The following is a 19,959-nucleotide window of genomic DNA, read 5'->3' as shown; positions in this document are numbered from 1 at the left end:
AGCAGAAGTAAAATCTCCAATATGTAATGGCAGGATTTAAGACTACTCATAGACACAAAACATACCAATTTACATCAAACACACACAGAGAACTAACTTGACAAGCATAACATGCTCTGCTTCAATTAATTCTGTTTCATTTCAAGGGGGAGCACAAAGCCATGCAGGCTGTTGAGAGGCAAAGAGCAGACAGAATTTTTTAAAAGAATGCATGTAATTGTGTGAAAATAATTAACACTTTTACTTCAATGGAAAAAGTAGTTTGTATTTCCAGTGCAAAACTTCATGAAAGGAGCTACTTTTCTTCATGAAAAGTATGAGCATTACCCACCACTAATCTCTACCAGCTCTGGATGCAGTGTAAATGAAAAATATCAGCCTCCTGTAGAAACCGTATCCTGCTTAGCAAGACATTGATTCACACCAATTAGAATCTGGCAGGGGCCAGAAACAGTGCGTGAGCGGCTGCTTGGGAGAGCTGTTGGTTTAAGCAGTGATGGTATTCTCTGCTGACTGAGGATGCCCTGTGGGAACTCTATCTATTCCAGGAGTGTGGATATCAAACACAGCTCCACAGCACTGTCTTTCATGAATTGAGTAAAATGAAACCTGCTCTCAAAGCCATGGGGTTTGTCTTGCTCTGTGGTTCTCTCTTTCACGGGTTTGACTATTTCAGCTAATCTTGCTTCAGTTTGCTCTTGAGGAAGCAGTCTTCCATGAGACAACACACAGCCTTTTGTCTTTTCTTCCCTTCCCCCGCCCTGGCATCTCCAGATGAAATTGAAGTAATCAAATTTATTTTCATCATGTTTACACGTGTACATGCAGAAAATGCTGTGAACATTCACCAGCTCATTTTTACAGTATGTGGAGTATAACTTTAAAAAGGTGCCTAAAGATGCAGGCAGGTAGATTGCAGAAATTTTATTCAAATTAATGAAAGGTAGGTGGGAAAGAGGTTTTAAAAGAAAACAAAAGTTTATACCCTCTGACTCTTTTGTCCCTCATTTAACTCTCCTCTGCCACTGTACAAGAAAGAAAGATAACACTGAAGCATCTAACAATATGACTGCAAACTAGACATTTCAGTTCTCAGTAACCCCCCTTCAACAGTTGTCTTGTCAAGTAAGAAGAGAATATTCCACTGGACAGATTGTGTGGTATTTGGAGTTGAATCTGACCTTGTTCTAAGCTAATCCTTCATCAAGTCCATGACTGAGCTGAATGCTAAAGATAGTCAGAGATGCAAGAGAACTCAACTGAGGTTCAGGGATTTTCTTGCAAACAAGGAAAGCCAGTGACCTAAACACTACTACAAATGGTTTAATGCTTTGTACCTAGACAGAAGGAAATTAGGTATATCAGTACTATCTTCTTTTTCTGCATATGCTTTAATGCTTCAAACATTTTACTTCTAGTTAGCTACTGCAAAAGCAGATGATAGACAAACAAGGTGAGTGAAAATTTTCAACTGTGTTATTGCTACAGAGAAAACTCTGATGGAATTACAATCTGGGAAAACTAGGGTGAAGTAATCTGTGCTGTCTGAACAGGGGGATCTGGAAGCTCTGTTTGAATGCATTCCTCAGTAGTGTCTCAGCTGACATCAAGAAGCTTTCTTGCCATTTTCTTTCACTAAGCTCTCATTCCCACATACAGCAGCACTGCCTAGAATGGGGACCATTGCAAGGTTCAGCTAATTGTGCTCAAGATATCCCAAAATGCATCATCTCATGGGAAGCTCTTAATGCTTAGGGTTTCTAGTTTCCAACTATGGCTCAGTTCACTACACTGTCTTCTTTTATGGGGAAAATTGTAGGGCCTAATTCCAGGAACATAAAAAGACATGCAGTCAAGTCAGCGGTCCTAGTTATTTATCTGATTTTCATGCAGGATTGATATGTGCTTGCATGTAACAGGTCTGTATAGTCCTGAACATGCAAATTAGATACACAATTTGTGCTCTCATAGTTTTGCAATTGAAGAAATAAATGCACTAAATATTGACCAATAGAGGCCTCTCAATATATTGTAATATATATTACATGCCATTCATTTGGAGTAAAATTAAAATAGGGCTTAATCCTCTTTTATTGATTTTATTCCCAGTTGGACTTTCTTTGGAATGGTGTTGATCTGCCACTAGATCAATTCTGGCCCTCCCCTTCTGTGAGGAAGAAAGTCCTGTCCCCTCATACCTGGTAGCAAACAGAGGCCTGCAAAAAGCCAACACTTTGGAAAGTTACACAAACCTGCCTATCTTCAATTAAAATTCAAAATTTAACCACCAGAAAGACTATAACCTAAAATCATCAGCAACAGCATGGGAGTAGTTCATCCTGTTTTCAGTTTTAAGAGCTAAATGGAAAGCATAATTTAGTGTTAAGCCAATAGTAAAACATAAACCATAAATTCTCATACGGTTTAGGTTGAGGTGTTTTTTTTCCTTTGTACTTTAGATCATCTTTTTGTGCAAAACATGTACAAACTCTAAACTGACTTTCTGGCTAGGTAAAAATTCTGTTATGTTACTGTGATACTACAGATAGGAAGGGAAAGGCTGAAGAGTATTACAGTCTGGAATAACAGTACTTGGATAAAGATAACATAAGTGAACATAATATAGCAGCAACAAAACCTTTTGCAAAGAAGGGCATGAATTCAAAGCCAGGAATTCAGCCTGTATACATGCAATGAACTATACATTTTTGACTCTGGGAAGTGGTAATCTTAATAAACTAGGAACATTTTGAAACAGAAGACTAATTTAGGAAAAGGAGGATAAATGTAAAGAACCTTGATCTCTTACATCTTGTAGCACTGGAAATACTACACAGTACTGCAGAGCTACAATACACTAATGACTTTGTAAAATACATTTTGGCACAAACAGACCTGTTGGCTTTACTCAGACATAGCACAGAAGCACAACAGGAAGAAAACACAGCAAACTGATAGTGTTGAGACATCTTGGCAGGAGCAAAATACTGAAAGACTAGACACTGAGCTCCTTTTCCATGGAAATGCTATTATTGCACACTGGGCATCCAGTACCATACCCTGTGTGAATAGCTGTGACCTCTGACAGGTGAGCTGCAGGATGTCCTAGTCATCACTGGGCTACGAGGAGGTTTACCAATAACAAATATCTCTCTCTTTAAATTAGCCTAGAAAAACCACAAAAACTGTGTTAAGTGAGAGCTTAAGAATGAAGCATCATGGGATTGTTGTTGCTTCATTCATACATGCAAACTGAACATGCTTTCCATGACAACAAAAAAGGAAGTGTGTTACCAGTGCAAATCATGGTACTGTTAGCAGTTGGTACTTTCACTGTTGCCACTGTATCTCTTTTCCAATGGCTTGCTGCTCTGGCACATTGCAGTTAAAAGATTAATCACACACAGTGTATGCAGTTGGAATAAGAACAGTTATTGCAAGTGTACCCATTGGAGTAGCTCAGTTAGAAATACAGAAAAGCTCAACAGACCAGAGCAGAAATACTGTCTTAGAAACACCAATGACAAAAGTAATTCCTTGCTGTTAAGCAGAATATGGACCTTATACTTGCATTTAGAAATCAAATAAATACTTGCTGGTAAGTACTTCACAGAGAAATCCTTGGTTTGTGAATATCAGTATAAATCACCCAAAATATTTGTCAGAATCCAGCTCCTAAGTGGCCCCGTATGCAGTGAATTCTCAGGGGCAGAGGTAAGTCAGAGGGAATGCTGAGAGGAACAGAGTGCTGACACTGGAAACCTTTTCTTTGGTGTTTGACTGTTTGCTAGTAGAATGTGGAAAGAGAGGAGAACATACCTCTCTAGGAGCTGAGAGGGTGAAAAAACATAAAAGGATACCAAGGGAGGACACTTCTCAGGAAGTGTCTTCAGAAGCCTTCCTTGTGGGAGGACACATCCCTCCCACCATCATGGAGCAAAGTGACACTCCCCACCTATATACCCTTTTATGCTGCTGCCCAATTCCCTGGTCATGCTTTAGATTTGAGTCACATTCCAAATACACACACACATATATATGTATGTATGTATGTATTTACATCAACAAAAATCTGGTACCAAAGTACCAGTATAAAGTTTCAAGAACATCTCCACCTGTGATATCTGAGTCTTGGAAATGTCTCATGTTCTTTTTGCCGTAGCAGTTTTGAGCAGACTTCAAGCATGGACAACATTCACAGAGACGATAGGAGCTGTCCTTTCTTATCAAGTCTAGCCTGTAGTCTAAGTAGGAAAAAAATGACAGCCAAAACCCAGCTACACTTTAATCCCAATCTCTATCCTGACAATGTAGTCGTTGATTGCTCAAAAAAACTTTCGCCTAGCCTTGGAAGGATATAAATCTTTACCTCCTTTTGGAAATATTGTACAAAAAAAAAAATAAAATCTGTTGTTGGCAGGAGTGTATCTAAACATTTCAAATAGGTAAGTCTAGGCTGATCAAGTTTATACAGGAATCTGTTCCCTAGACTTAAATAAAATTTCAAACTGGATATTGGTTTGAAAACAACAATTACGAGCTAGAACTCTGTAATCAACCCAAGACCTCTAATTCTCAGTAATCAGTCTTTTGTCTGCAAGATGAAGTCATCTTCCTTGTTTACTTAATGTCCTGCTTCCTGCTATGCAAAATGAAAAGCAGTACGCTGCCTAGGACATTCCCAGGAGCAGATATTTTAATTCTCAAACCAGTTTTTTTTTTTTTCTATTTATTTTCAGATGAGATTAACATGCCTTGTTCAAACAGATCAAGGTCACCTAAAAAGGATTTCAGCGTAGAATGTTTTGAATTTCATGACTTTCTCCTTTTCATGAGCAAGGAGATTCTAGGTGTTAGCACAGGAAACTGACTTTGTCTATCTAGAGCAACTTTCCAGACTGCATTTTTTCTGCCCCAACACTGCAATGCTGACACAAAGTGTAGTCCTGAAGAGGGAACAATCTTTGTCCAGTTCTTGACTAACAGAATCAGTATTTAGAACATTACCCTCTGCAGTAGTGCTTTACTGTGACATTTCTGAGTGCTCTCCCAGGCTTTGGATTGACAACACTAATTTACACTACAAATGTTTCTTAGTTTCTGCATATTTGAGTAAGATTCTGTCTCTTTCAGTTAAATATGGGTTACTGATGTCCTGGTATGGACTTGAAATAGAGTTGAAGGTTTCTCCTTTCCTGTCACTGGTAACTCCTTAAGCTATTTCCTTGTAATCATAACTGCTATGGTTTTACCTTGCATTTCATTTGAAGAAGGCCTATCTCAATACTTCATATGCTATGTTATTTAATATTAGTAAAAGAAACAATACTTCTGAAAAGGTCAAACTCAGTGTTAGCCTTGCAGTTAATTCATATACACAAAGATTTGCAACAATCCATACTCAAGAGGTGCAGTTACCTTTAAGTTTGGTGAGTCTTTCTCCTGCTGATGTAAGGGTTTAGAAAGGAGAGGAGGTGAAAGGGAAGCAGCAGACGGGGATGTTGTAGGAACAGAGTGAGAAGTTGGTGCCTTGGCAGAATGAAATGGAAGATTAGAAGACAGGTGGAAAGGAGAATCAGAGTCTCCTGATGTTCCCCCAGAAAGCAGAGCTGGCTTAAGTGTTTAAGAAAAATTAGATGTAATTATGCTATAAACCCAGCTGTGAAGGATGTGAAATGCTCAACAAGGAGTCATGTAACCAACCTGAACAGTCGGAAACATGATGCTCATTTTATTATTTGTCTACATTTCTGGAAAAAAATTCTTCCCTTGAAACAAGTTGCCATTTATGGCTGTGGATTTCACCTCTACTCTCATGGTTTTGTCCTCTGTTTTTCAGGTTCAAGTAAGGGTAAAGGCAGCCTGCAAAATCTTTCTAATTAACTAGTTTTACATTTGGTCTAAAACATACTGTCCTAAGTATCTGATTGACATGTTTGCACATGCCAGCCAAAGCCACTGCCTGAAAAGTCTGGACAGAAAGAAATTGCAAACTGTGTAGTGATATTGTGGCATTTAATGGCTAGCACATGTTTGGGATAGTTCAGTGCTGTACTGTCCCAAAGAGGAACTGGGAGGGGCTTTAGGGTAAAGCATTTGTGTAACTGCCAAACATAATCTGATCTGTTATTATTAAGTCACATTCTCGTAACAGAGTCTACTATAAATAAATCAGCTGGTGAAGTGACACATGTGAAGTACAAACCACTGAGTCTCTGCAGGAGGTATGTCCCTCCCTCTGAAGGCTGTTGATAGCATTTGTTTGCTGGGGCCTCTGGCTCAAAACGGGCAGTATATAATGGGACAGTGAGGAAAATGGTTCACTGGCATGTCACAGCAAAAGTTCTATGGCAGCTAAGGACAGAAGGGAAAGAAGCAGTAGAATTGATACACCACAGAATTTACAATGGTGTATATGCCTGTTTATGAGAAGGAACTATCCCTTAACACTGCCAATTTTATCAAATGCAATAGTATAAAACTGTGCCTGTGCACAATACAAACACGTCAGTACAAGAAAAGGCAGAGAATTATATTAAGTTACCTGAACACAGATGCCAGGTTTTTCAGAAATTAAAATACCTTATCCATAATTGGTGATGTGTATCCTTCATAACGTACCAGAGAGTCTCCTCCATTTGCTATTGGGAATTCTAAACTGTCACTTTCCAGATCCTCCTCTATATAGAGTCTTGTCAGTTCTTCTGTAGTGTCTTGTGGTTCTATGTAGAAATCTGATTCTTGAAGCTTTGACTGATCCCCTATATCAACTGACAGATCTGCAGTACAGATTTCCTCTTCATTTTCAGCAGTTGCAGCTAGCAATCTGGAGATGTGGCCACCTTCATGTGGCAAAGGGATGTTACAGATAGCACCAATATTTTCACCTTCTCTTGTAGTATCTGACAAGTCTCTAGGGACTTCAATAACTAAGTCGTCAAATATACCACTCAAGTCTTTGTCTTTTCCTGATCTGGTGGTGTTGCTGGTATGCTTATATGCTATGTCAAGAGGTGAGCTGGCTGAAGATGAGACAGAGGCAGACACAAGAAGGGATAGAGGAAGAGCTGAAGGAGAATTGGGAGACACCTCTGTATTTGGAATAAAGTGATCATCCTTAACTTGATGAAAGCTATTACCTGGGGACATTGCTACCGACTGGGATGTTGTTAATGCCAAAGAATTGAGTTCTTCTAAGTCACAAAGAAAACTGTCTGGAAATGGTGGAGGAGGCATGCTTGAAGGTGAAAAGCCAGCAGTCCTTGAAAACCAGTCACTAGTGGCGGCCGGGAGAATCTTTCGATCAGTGTGTGACCAAGAGGAGGAAAGGTGTCTGGAAAGTGGGGACAGTGCTTGAGAAGGCAACTTTGAAAATAAGAAAAACATGGGAATTTAAATAAATAAATAAGCATGACAGAGAAATAGGATATGAGTAGACTGGAGAAGAAAAAAGTCTGTGGCATCATCTGGATTATAGGGTATCATTTCAGTGAGCACGAGTGTCTGAAATCATTACTACATGAATCAGAACAGCAGGAAAGACATTTGAAAGCTGAAACTGCATCAGGTTCTGGCTTGGGGCTTAAATGTCAAATATTATGACAGATCTGAATCACTACATTCATGAAGGCAACCTGCATTTGATCTGCTAAAGTTATGTTACTTATAGTACTCAGTTAGTGACCCTGTCATAAGTTATTAAATCATACAATTAATATTAATGTAAGTATCCCCCAACCATTGCTGTTGTTTTCAGAAGTACGCTTCTGTGTCATTTAGTATTTCTTCTCAACTCTAACAACTGAGGTGATTTCTAATTATCCTAACATTAATTCTTCTACTTTTCCTTACTAATTCTGAGTAAATGTTTAAGAAACATCTTTAATACATTGCATACTTTTATTAAGGCATGAGTAGTCACAGAATCCTTTTCTTTCCCCTTTTCAAAATGACATCAATATTTGTGGAAGGTACATTCAATTCTAACTGAATGCAGATAGTCAAATATGCTTTTAAAATAGTGACAGCACAGTACACAGGAGTATATTTTGAGTAGCATTACATAATATTGATTGAAGTATCCTTCTGGTAAAAGAAACATGCTTTGGTAAGAATGAGAGACTGGCGAGTCATACGTACACAGCATCAGTGGATATCCATTGCTTCAGTAAATACTGAAAATGCATTTTTGTTACTATTAATCACCAAAGTTAAAACTGAGTGAACAATATTTTGATCTCATTGTTAGAATTATCCAGAATACTTAGCTGTACATCTCTTTACATGATCTAATTCAGACTTTAAGTGTTATTCTAGAATAGGACAATAGTTGCAAAATGTCACAGAACTGGAAGGTTCATTTACTTACCTTCTGCTTGAGTTTTCTTGAGGCAAATAGCTTTATTTTATATTTAGACAAACTTTTGTTATAGAATCTTCTCTACCAAAGTATACAGTATAGATTGATACAATGCAGTCCGCTAAAGAGCAAGGCTGTCACAAGCAATACTCAGTGTCTCTCTTTCACCTTTCTTCTTGAACAATGGCCTCTAACCTGTGCTTTTAAGGTCAATGCTGAGGAGATGTTACCAGTTTTAGTTTCCTGTGGCTACAGGTGGCACTAGAGACAAAGATACAGATGGTCTAGGCCCAGTTAAAGAGAGTGAAATTTGCTCCTGACTTGTAGTGCCTATTTGTTTTTGTTGCCATTAGGCTGGTTTGGTTTAGTGCAGTTGCTCTAACACCAGGACTGGTGTGTGCTAAAGAATTCCAAAGAAATAGGAAAAGTGGTATCAGTAATGATGGGACTGCTAAAGTTCTTCTGTGTAGTCAGGAACAAGGTGTCTTCTTGCATGGAATTGCCATTTCTGAACACAGTTGAACTCAGAAACTTGGTGTCTGTTTAAGAGCGCCAGCAGAGGCTCTTCTCCCTCCACCCCCTACTTAGGCTAGAACCAGGTGATACAAAAGTTTCCTATGCTACAAAGAAAGCTTTTTACCACATTTTTACCCTATGGAACTAATTTAATAGTAACTAACTTAACACAGGTGATAGGACAGTTTTGTAATCCAGATGTAAATGGTTTGAAGCATCACCTATGCTCAACAAGGGTTACAGTTGTTACACAGACACCAGCATTAGCTGCGGGATGCATTAAGAGACAAGGGTGCTTCACGGAAAACAGGGAAGAGAGATCTCCAAATGCAGAGAGACAGCTATAATGTGGAGCACCTATGCTGACTCATACTCTTGACTTCCCTGCAGGAACCTCTGGATTCCTGTAGTAATAAGGGCCATAAGCTTATGAATATCTCAGTTGGCAGCTAAAGAATTTGATGCTACTTCAATATTTCTTTCCAGAATGGAAGAGAAAAGAGCCAGATCTATGTTGTGACACATTCTGGGAAACTAGACAAAGGCCTGTTCTAGCAACTATCCCAAACCAGCTAATAGGGTTTAGTTGTAAGCAGTATTTTCAGAGGCCACTGTTGCCTACAAATGACATCCTTTGGTAGCTGTCCCCAAAGCTGCAAATAAATGTGGAACTCTTCTCAAAGTTGAGGCATGTAAATGAGCACCAGTATGCAAGTATATGAAAGTAGAAAAGGAGATAAAACCAAATGAAACAAAGAAAGATTAATAGCAGGATAAGAAGTTTACAATTACATACAAAACCTACTGCCCATGCTGAAGAGATAAACAACAAAGATAAAGAGGAATGTTTAGAAAGGTTTTCAAAATCATTGATAGCATGTTGATGCTTGGCATGGTTTGCATGCAGAAACTCTACCACTCCCAAAGAGGTTAAGGTCCCTGCACAGGTGACTGAGATATCACGAGTGAATGATAAATAGGAATACAGGAATCTTTTTGCAGATCCTGTAGTGTGATTTGTGGTGGTTACACAGACTAGTGAGGAGAAAATTTCAGAACCTATCAAAGATATTTGGTGTAAAAATTACAACTATAAGGGTCTGAAGCCAAGTTCATTGACAATGTGATGACATTTGTCTTGCTGCTAAATGAAACAATATTGCCACTGTTATACCACTCCAAAGAACCTCTGCTATACCAACTGCCTCCTCCTAGAGTGTGAATAGTAAGTGGAGGAAGGTTATAGTTAAAAATTATTATCTCTCTACTTTGAAAGGCACAGAACTGGTTGCCCACACAACTGCCCTCTCTTGCCCTTTTCATGCTTACAGGATGGCAGGCTTTTAGGACAGCTGTGCTATGGAAAATGCCTTCACACTGAACTATGAAAAGACTGCTAGGCATATCCTTAATGCTCAAATTCTAAGATTCCCAAATAAATGTTCTGTCATCTTGGGTTTTCTGCCCAGATTTTGCCTGGCCCTACTCTCAGTAATTTAAAAACTAATGAAGAAAAGAGCAAAAGTCCTGGCAGAATGTAAGATACACACTTAGCTATTAAAATACTTTAATTACAAGTTAGTCATGCAATTCTACCTATACAGGAAAGAAAATGTAGTATAGTTAATACATAAAATTATGCATTTTCTTACATTAATAAAGAAATTACAAGACTAGGCAGGATAGGAAAGGGAAAAAAAATCCTTACCTTAGTTGAACTTAAATGGTGTATTCTGTCACTAGAATAGCTTTGGGGGATTGGAGGATCAGGGTAGTCATCAACACTTTTTGACGCATTCTTTTTCATGACTTCTACATAGGAAACAGGGAAGATGCCTTGTCTGTTGGTTCCTGGTATTTTACCTTCATACCAGTTTTGATCAACACGCTTAAGAAGAATTACTCTGTCTCCCTGAAATGCATTATGAGAATAAATTATCAGCGGATACATTTTCAGTTATTTCTTGAATAGCACATATTATTTTAACACATAGCATTACTTCCCCTCCAGTGCAGTTTCCCATCAGTCTTGATAACCATCTCTACTTTCACATTTCTCCCCCCATCGATAACAGTCATTGCAGCCATTTGCTGCACCATTCTAGCAAAACAGGAGGCTAGGCTTGGACTGCAAATGCTAATTGTTTTAGGTCAGGAGAATCTCATGTAGTCTTCTACTCTTGGTTGGGGGATTAACATTTACACTTTTCTTTGGAACATATCCTGTTTTAATTTCTGGCCAAACTATTAGTTTACACCCTAACTTTCACATGTAATAGCATCTGCTATACCCATTTTCCTTAAATATGGTGAAACTTAATTAAATCCATGTAAGGACTTTCTTAGAGATAAAACTGGAGTAAGTGGAGGTAAAAGCCTACTATTCCATTATTCTATCAAACTTGTAAGATGAATTAATGGGAAATATAAGAGAAAGAGTAGCTCTTCCAACCTGGTTTATACTATTACTCTATTATTATTCTATTCTATTTTCCTCCGTAAAAGAGACAGCAGTGGCTTCCTATCATTACGTTGCTTTGTGCACAGCAAATATTGAACACAGAGTGCACCAAAGCACACCATTTACCTCTATATTAATTCTGCATAGCAGTAGACCTGTAACAGTATTTTGATAAAGATAGTTCTAGGCTGTACCTTTCGAAGTGACAACTCCACATTTGTGTCTGCACTGAAATTGTATTTGGCAACAGCTTCTCCAATCTCTCCAATCTGTGCAGGGGGAGGTGGCCTGGCAGGCTGTGCTTTTTCTGGGGGAGAAAGTTTCTAAGAAACAAGCCACAGATTTTAATAATTCTCATGAAGTTTATTGACCTATTACCCAAACTAATTCAAGGAATTAAAACAGAGAACAAACCTCAACGTAAGAAATTGGGAATATTCCAACTCTTCCATGGTGCTCACCCTCATACCAGTTTTGATCAATTTTCCTGAGGATATAGACAGTATCTCCTTTCTTAAAGGACAGCTCTCTGTAACAAATTTATTTAGATCAGGTATTTACAGCTTTACATTTAACTCTTTTACCTGCAAAGTTTCTGAGATCTTTACAGTTTGGAACTGAAACAGACTGCAGCAATTAAACATTTGAAGAAAAAGTGTCACAGCTGTGGTACTTTTATCAGTTGATTATATCATATAAAATGAAATTATTCAAGTTCATGAATCTCAGGTACTATCTGTGCATTATTCAGGGCTGTTTTACACTGTGATTCTAAGGAAGTATGGTTCTTATTGCCACCATCCTTGGTATAGGATCTACATGCAACTGTGATGTCTTTCTGATTGCCTGTGCAGATGATGCTTTTATGACAGGCCTCTGAGGGGTATTTGGTGCACTTTGTGAAAGCAATAGGGAAAACTATAGAATATATCCCATGTGTCTATGGCCTATTACTACCTTTTTGCAGCAGCACTGCTTGGCTTGCTTCTGTTGTATGCATTTTTCTTCCAAGCTGTTCAGAAGTGTGGAGAACACAGGATTCTGTTCTCACCATTCCTGAAACTCAAGGCCTGTGATATTCTTAATATGGGATATAAAAAAAGGAATTATCCAAATAATTGAGAATATTTTCAGACCCTGGACTGAGAGCTCTTTGTTGTTTCACCCAGCTGGTTTTTCAAAAGCTAATCTCCTTTCTGATAATTCAAATTATGAATTTTCTACCAGATACAACTATTGTAATTCTAGCATTGATGTTCGGCCATTTCTAAACACTGAATGCCCTGAATTATCAGAACAACAGCAGAAATTAAGTAACAGGCACTCTGCTGTGACTCTCTCATATCCTAAACCAGTGTTTCTTGACTTTCTTTTTCTTATGAACCACTGCAGTGTGTCTTGGTATGAGACATATCACATCCTACAGGCAGCCTGTGTACGTTAAGACGGGAAGATGCTCAGCAACACACAGAATTTTGCTAAGCACACTGTAACAGTAGCATTGGTACCTTGTGTCACCTAAATACAATTCACAACTAACTGTCCAGTGGATGACCCTTGGGACCTGTGCTCCAGAATGAATGGCTGTGCAATACACAGCCATTCATATGTTCAAACAAATACAATGGAGAATATAACATTGTAGGACATTTTGATTACAAACCAACTCCTCACACAGTCTGCTAATGGCAGACTGCTGTGACAGCAAGAAGAGACCTCTGCTTCCACAGCATTTGCTGTTGAAACTGGCTAAAACAGCAGTTAGCACAAGTGCTAGGAGGAATTTTCTTGAATTATCAATTCTTAAATGAACAAAAGTCTAGTACTTACTTAGAAGTCTGAGCTTTAAAGTCATATACAGCTCTAGCTGGCAGTTTCTGAAAAGCAGGCAAAGTGATTAATATATTCAGGCAGTATTACTATACAGTAAACATGTTTCAGCTTTTAAAAAATGTGACCAAGATCCAATACAAAAGGATGTGTGCCTTTCAGGGCTTCTTGCAGTAACAGGTAATTAAATACACAGCTTCCCTTTTCAAGGCAGTTAGGTGTTTGTAATCAAACTCTTAACCAATCTGCAGCAATATAACCATTTTAAGTGGAGTGTAAGTGGGTCTGAATTCAAATCTTGTAACCATTTCTAACCTGGAGCACCAAGGTAGATGGTGTTAAGAGACCAAGGGCAAAAAAACTTAACTATTAGCAATATAAATACAGTAGTCTCTTATGCTGACAGTATTTTGTGCAATACAAATTAATGGACATTCTTAACGAACTATGATCTGTAGACAGATGTTGCTTAGTATGCATTTACTTTATGACTGAATGAAATCCATGAAGCCTGTGTGGAGAACATTATTTGTTGTTTATGCTATTCAGTAATACTCTCTGTCCCTTTAAAGGCTGTATGCCTGCTTCCATTTCCTCTTGCAAAGCATTAGTACAAGCAATCAGTATATAATTACAATCACCAACTGTTACAGAAATTAGGGGCTGCTCTTAGGGCAAGAGGTTTTGTCTAAAACACTAACAACAGTGGGTTTGCTTTTTCTAGATAAAAGCAATGGTGACATACAGATGATGTTTGCACCAGTTTTGAAACTACTGAGGCAGTTTCTTTACTTAGTGCTCTGGTTCTCAAAAGAGCCTTTCTCCAGTCTCATCTACTATTGTTTGTTCCCAACACGCACTCTAGTCAACTTTGACAGAGCCTATCAATGCTTAGTAAATTTATCTCCATAAGTGGAAGATAGGACTTATCCTACAAAGCTTGATTATCTTTTAATTCCTTGAAGTACCAATCTCCTTAGTAAAAAAGGATGCTGTCCCATCTGATGCACCTGTATCATTACAGTGTCTTAAAAGCAACACAACTCTTGCCTCAGATGTGTTAGCAATTTTCCACAAGGTTAGTGCTGCATGATTTGTCCTTGTTTCACTACCTCTTTGTCTGTAGTTCCTCTTCTCTCCTTTGGAGTACATCTTCCCACATCAGTGAAAGCAGAAGAATAGCTTCCAGGAGATTCCTGGTCTACTGAAAACAGAAATCATGTGAAACCATGGTAAATGAAACAAAACTATTCAACTCTGTGATGCTGCTTGGTTTCATTTAGGGGGTGAAGAGATATTGAAATGTAGTATTTACCTTTAATAGAAATAGAGCACATATGATGACTAAAGTGCACCTTCAAGGAAAAAAAGATTCTAACTCACACAGCAAAGGCAAGGCTGTCCTCTGATCCATGGTAGAAGAATATATGATAAAGAGTCAGGACAGCAAAATTATGCCTCCCTGTATGAAGGGATGGATCCCTAATGGACCAGATGGGAGACGTGACAGCAGTACCAGGACTTCATCAGGTTGCATGAAACTCTTTTGGAATGTCAGCAATATAAACACAATTACATGCACAAAACCACTATTGATGCATGCTTCAATGACAGAATAATGAACAAAAATTGTTTCCTCCTAAGTGATCTAAGATGCATTTCTACTTTAACAAGGGCACATGTTAGCCAGCACAATGGAAGGTAAAGGGATGTTATTCCATTGAAGCAATTCTGTTTTATGAGATGGAATACAAACCAGTACTCACCAATCTGTGTGGCAGATTTTCTCTAAAGCACAGTTTACCAATGTTTATTTCAGGGAAGTATATCATAGGATGGTGAATACATATTTTCATGTTTTAGTGAAAATAAAATAGTCTTACACTCTTTATAGCTCTGCAAATTGCCAATGTGACAAGAAAACACAATGGAATGACTTCAGACTAGAGGATGAAATGAAATGCCTCTTGACTTCTGGGATTTACTGTTTTGGTTTGCTACTGCCACAGTGATACCTGCTAGTGTAAACATATGACTGGTGTTTGTCTGTCTTTGACTTCTTTCACACAACCTGTTCTTACCAAGCTCATGCAAGTTCTAGAGAAATACAAATGGAAACCGAAAGAATTGTAAGCATCTCATCCATTATGTTGGGGTCTTAAAGAAAGATGTAAACAGTCTCCAGTGGGCTGTTGGCCAAGGCAGAATGTGAGGCTATTGATAAATACAGTAGAGGCAAAAAAATGAAATGATTGTATTATTTATGTCACTGGTTGCAAGCATATCATCACTAATAAATATATCACAGTCCTACTTCAGGACAGCTTTCTTGAGATGGTATGTATCTGTGCTCTATGGTCTATGCTTGCTGCACAATCCTAAAGATGTAGTGTCTCCAAATACATTGTCTCTTTTTACTTCTTTAAACTCTAGCAGGAAGAGAAGGACATGGGAGGGAAGAAGTGAAAATGAAACAGCTTTAGGATAAACAATTTCCTTTATTTCTAAGCAGCTTCTTACACCCTCAATATTGGTTGTTTTCAGTGCTTTTTGCTATATCCTTGGGGGATCTCTGTGTGGTGCTGTAAGAGACACACAGAGATGCAACAAAACATGAAGCTTCATTAGAAGTGGACTCAGCCATGATTGGTGCTGATGGAAGTCAATGGAACATTCTGCTACATTCATGCTCCTTGCTACATCACCAGTACAATTTCCAACAAATTCAGTCTCATTGTGTAGTACTACCTGTCAGGATTCATCATGATCAGACTTCATATATGGCTAATTCAGTTCTGGACTGCATTTTATACCTGTTTTTTTACCAAATTCTCTGTTCTCATTATGTGTATTTTAACTAGTCAAGACAAGGTGGTAACAGTTTCAGCTCTGATTTGCCTCAAAATACATATTTACTAGTGTGATACTTGCAAATGTCAAAGATTAAAGGTAAGTAAGATGTGTCTGACTGAATATCGTATAACTGATACAGTGATTTTAAGAATAGCTTTGTAACATCATTAAATTCTCACAGATGCTCTCTCACAGAGGACAGAAGGTCTGGAAGCAGAATTCTTTAACATGGAAATTTTGCCATTTGAAAAGAAAAATAATCACACACTTGCCAAAGACATTAATCTGCATCACCTGGCATAGGCCCTTGTGCATTCCTGCTATGAATCTAGTTTGCTGCTTCTCATATCTCAAGGTTAAACTTTAAAAGCATTTTAAGCTCAAGCAGTTTGCTTGAAAAACAAAAGCAGAGCAACAAAGAACTCGGAGCAGTAACTTTGAAATCAGAAGACTGTCAGGACAGGTTTTTTCCAAAACGTTGTGCTCTTCCTGACAATTTCATTCACGTTTTGATTATTGCACATTTCCTTTCTAAGAGAATAGGAAACTTCTCAGAACTACAGAGAGAAATTAAAATTCTATGAGAAGAACTACTCTTGTTGCCACAGAAATTGGAAACCGTATTGTTTGAACAATGAAAATGGAAACTTTATAAAATGGCCTTCGGGTCTATTCACAAAAAGTAATATGAAGCAGCAGCAGCAGTGTATTTTGATAAGACAACAGAATCAGCTGTCTGTGATACTGGCAGAATTAACAACACTGTTATCACTCACATTACAAAACTGTCTGGCGTAGCACAGTTTAGGTGCAGATTTTCATTTTACTTTTTTAATAATAATGGAAAAGCTATCTGCAAGGTCTTCTTCTCAGGGGGGAAAAAAACCCCCACATTGCTTAATTTAATGACACCATTGGAATCTACAGCACTAACAATCTGTTAATTGAAATACATCATTATTCTAGTTGTCCAAAGAACTGTATTTTGTGAATAGACAGCAAATGTATTCATTCTCATCACCTATGTCCAAATGATATCATTAAGAATTTTGTGGGGTGAATATATCTTACAGACGACACAGAAATGGAATGAGAAAGGGTGGGAAATACAGGGAGTAAGGTTGGATACGTAAATCACAAAGACAGAGGAAGAAAGTGAATCCACCTTCGAAACACAGTGCACTATCATTGTTGTTAGTTGCATCCATGTCTGGAAAAGAGGCACTAAGAGGTAATCTTCCACAATCATTCTGGTATAGTGGGCAATGGATAGCACCATCTTGAGGCAGTGGATGAAAAGGCTGGTGCGTTGGTCTCTTTTTCAGAGCTTTAAGGGAGGAATTCCTTTCTGGAATATCTGGTAGCAGCTCAGTAATAAGTCTGTGTAATATACTGTTGTCAGGCAAGCTTCCCCTTCTTTTCTCAGCTTTAATTTGGTCACAGATGTCTTTAAGTGCAGAATCTAGTGCTTCAAACACAGATGACTTGCCTTTTTTCTTTTCAGTTTGTTTTTTAGGAGCTGCACTTTTTTTCCTCCGGAAAGGCACTGGACTGACTAGGAATGCTATCTTAGAGAGGCCAGATTCTGCTTCCTGTCTCCTTGGATCCTCAGGGATTTCTTGTTTAGCCCTTTCATGTTTTAGCATGGTGGTGAAGCGAGTGTAGGATGCTGGACATCGTCCTTTGCAGGAGCTGATGAGATGCCTGTGGTGGTGGTGGTGGTGGTGGTGGTGATGGCCCGATCCATAAAAGCTTTCAGATGATGTGAAGGAAAAGTGGTCAAAGTCACTTTCACTGCAAAAAGATGAACCCTCTATTTGGATAAAGTCACTGAGGTCAGAAACCACTCCATCTTGGTCACTGTCTGAAAAATCCATATGCGATCGTGGTGGCTCATCACTGGTCACTTCAATATGAATTGGCACCAGAGTTTTAGATTTGTAGCTCTGTTGTACCTGAGTAGGATGTCTGCCTTGATTTTCTTCTTCCAGCAAGGATTCAATAGAAAATCTCCTCTTTGGACACAAGCCATTTTTAGGAGGCTCTAGTGTGACAGTTGACAACATTTCGTCACCTAGGTTCGGCATTGATTTTGACTTCTGAATTAATTTTTCAAATTCAGATATTCTGGTTGGCACCATGTCTCTGGGCACCTCTTCAGTAGAAGACTCCCTCCAGCCTTGAAGAATACCTTTGTGCTGCTCTTTTTCGTACTGCAGTATTCTGGACTTCACAGAACAAATCACCTCAGAATTCATCAAGTCCTTGCGATTGATGCGGTGCATCTTTTTGTACATTTTTAGGAAGCCTGGGGCATCGTGTGCAGATCTGTGACGAACTCTTGATCTGCCACTACCGTGGCCCTCAACATATGGGGAGGCCCAGTTCATAGAGCAAACTTCTTTGGAGTCCTCCTCACATAACAGAGAGCCCATGCTTTCAGACTTGGCCTGTGCATCGGGAAAGCTATCGCGGTCATCTGTTAAAAGATCATCACAGCTACGAGATTTTCTCTTTGGAGAAGCAGTTTCTTCTGTGCTGCTCCAGACTTCTGCATTTTGACGAGTCATTTGCCAGCCATTCTTGTAGCTGACTGCCCTTCTTGAATCATTTGGAACAGCTAAATGCTGTCTGTAAGTGCTACAGTAATCTAATTCATTTGAGGTGTTGTGGTTGTGCACTGAATAACTTAAAAGGGATGGATATACTTTGCTAATATCCCCACCTTTATAATCCACAGAGCAGCATGGTAAAAAAGAGACATTGCCAGAAATTAAAAGATTCAGAAAACTGAAGTTAACATCAGTAAGTATTAGAAAGACAAGAAAAGAGACAGCAATTCATGCATCTATCGGCTTAGGTCAGTATATAGGTTGCTTCAGCCTGAGGCATCAAAGTTAGTAATTGTTTTCCATCTGTAAAATTCTACTCATGATAATTGGAATATCAAAAAGAATTCTGCATGAATTATGGAGATGGTATCCCCTCCACACCCCCACTTCCAACCATACCCTGTCCCTCCCCACTTCCCTCCCTGCTAAAGTAACAATCATTAATACTGATATTGAAGCAGGTCAACAGACAATGAAAGCTGCAGAGGATTTAAAGATGAAGCCAAACATCAGATCTAGACCACATTAAATTTTCTACCTGTCCATTCTGAAAGAAGCTGGTTGGAATTTTTGAGCTGAATAATGCTCAGAGAGTTCACAGCAACTGCATATTCTAAGATAATTAAGATCAAGATAAATCTTTATATAAAATCAAATGGAAAATGTCTCCTAGTTGTTCACAAGTAGCTGCACTTCCCCTGTGTGATCAAAATGAAGGGAATGGTCTTTTCTACAGCCTCTGGAGGGCAGCTGAGGAACTGCTATATGGGCACAAAGGAAGATCACAGTATCACAGTATAACTTAGGTTGGAAAGGACCTCGAGGATCATTGAGTCCAACCTATCAACACAGACCCCATGACTAGACCATGGCACCAAGTGCCACGTCCAATCTCCTCTTGAATGCCTCCAGGGTCGATGACTCAACTACCTCCCTGGGCAACCTGTTCCAATGACGAATGACTCGCTCGGTGAAGAACTTCCTCCTCACCTCGAGTCTAAACCTCCCCTGGCGCAGCTTGAGACTGTGTCCCCTTGTTCTGGTGCTGGTTGCCTGGGAGAAGAGGCCAACCCCTTCCTGGCTACAACCACCTTTCAGGTAGTTGTAGAGGGCAGGGTAGTTGTAGATGTATCAATTTACTGAACCTAACCAGCATGTAGAAGAAACAATGACCCCAAAACTGACTTCTGTAACAAAGCCCAAGTTTTCAAGCCAGTTTTAAAATGTTTTAATCATCTAGAAGTCACTATGAGACAAATTTGGAACTATGGCCTCTCATACTTGTACTGAAGTTTCAAAAATGGCCTCAAGTGGAAACACTCAATTGA

General features: G+C 38.8%; 3 protein-coding genes across 17 annotated transcripts in view; 1 reads left to right on the top strand and 2 right to left on the bottom strand.

Moving 5' to 3' along the window:
- Window positions 1-19,959, bottom strand: part of SORBS2 (sorbin and SH3 domain containing 2) — a 166,508-nt gene that overhangs the window by 6,240 nt on the left and 140,309 nt on the right. For 6 of the 14 annotated variants that reach the window (XM_068136933.1, XM_068136935.1, XM_068136942.1 and 3 more), the window contains 6 exons: window positions 17,185-18,744; window positions 14,279-14,367; window positions 13,167-13,213; window positions 11,751-11,865; window positions 11,531-11,659; window positions 10,584-10,787 (listed from right to left, as the gene is read on the bottom strand). In XM_068136933.1, the coding sequence (XP_067993034.1) occupies window positions 10,584-10,787; window positions 11,531-11,659; window positions 11,751-11,865; window positions 13,167-13,213; window positions 14,279-14,367; window positions 17,185-18,744 (2,144 nt within the window). Of the gene's footprint in view, window positions 1-3,059; window positions 3,168-10,583; window positions 10,788-11,530; window positions 11,660-11,750; window positions 11,866-13,166; window positions 13,214-14,278; window positions 14,371-17,184; window positions 18,745-19,959 lie in introns of all 14 variants that reach the window. The other 8 variants (XM_068136937.1, XM_068136938.1, XM_068136940.1 and 5 more) reach the window with 3 other exon arrangements.
- The window catches only part of CFAP96 (cilia and flagella associated protein 96), an 88,563-nt gene that overhangs the window by 67,604 nt on the left and 1,000 nt on the right, over window positions 1-19,959 (top strand). The window lies entirely within an intron of this gene.
- LOC137440625 (uncharacterized) lies at window positions 5,536-7,648 on the bottom strand. Its single transcript, XM_068136949.1, has one exon. The coding sequence runs from the start codon at window positions 7,384-7,386 to the stop codon at window positions 6,574-6,576; it is 813 nt and encodes a 270-aa protein (XP_067993050.1). The 5' UTR covers window positions 7,387-7,648; the 3' UTR covers window positions 5,536-6,573.

This window comes from Melanerpes formicivorus, unplaced genomic scaffold (genome assembly GCF_026170545.1).
Source record: "Melanerpes formicivorus ecotype bairdi unplaced genomic scaffold, bMelFor1.0.p_v2 SCAF_4, whole genome shotgun sequence".
Lineage (NCBI taxonomy): Eukaryota > Metazoa > Chordata > Aves > Piciformes > Picidae > Melanerpes > Melanerpes formicivorus.
This window is presented reverse-complemented; position numbering and strand designations above follow the sequence as displayed.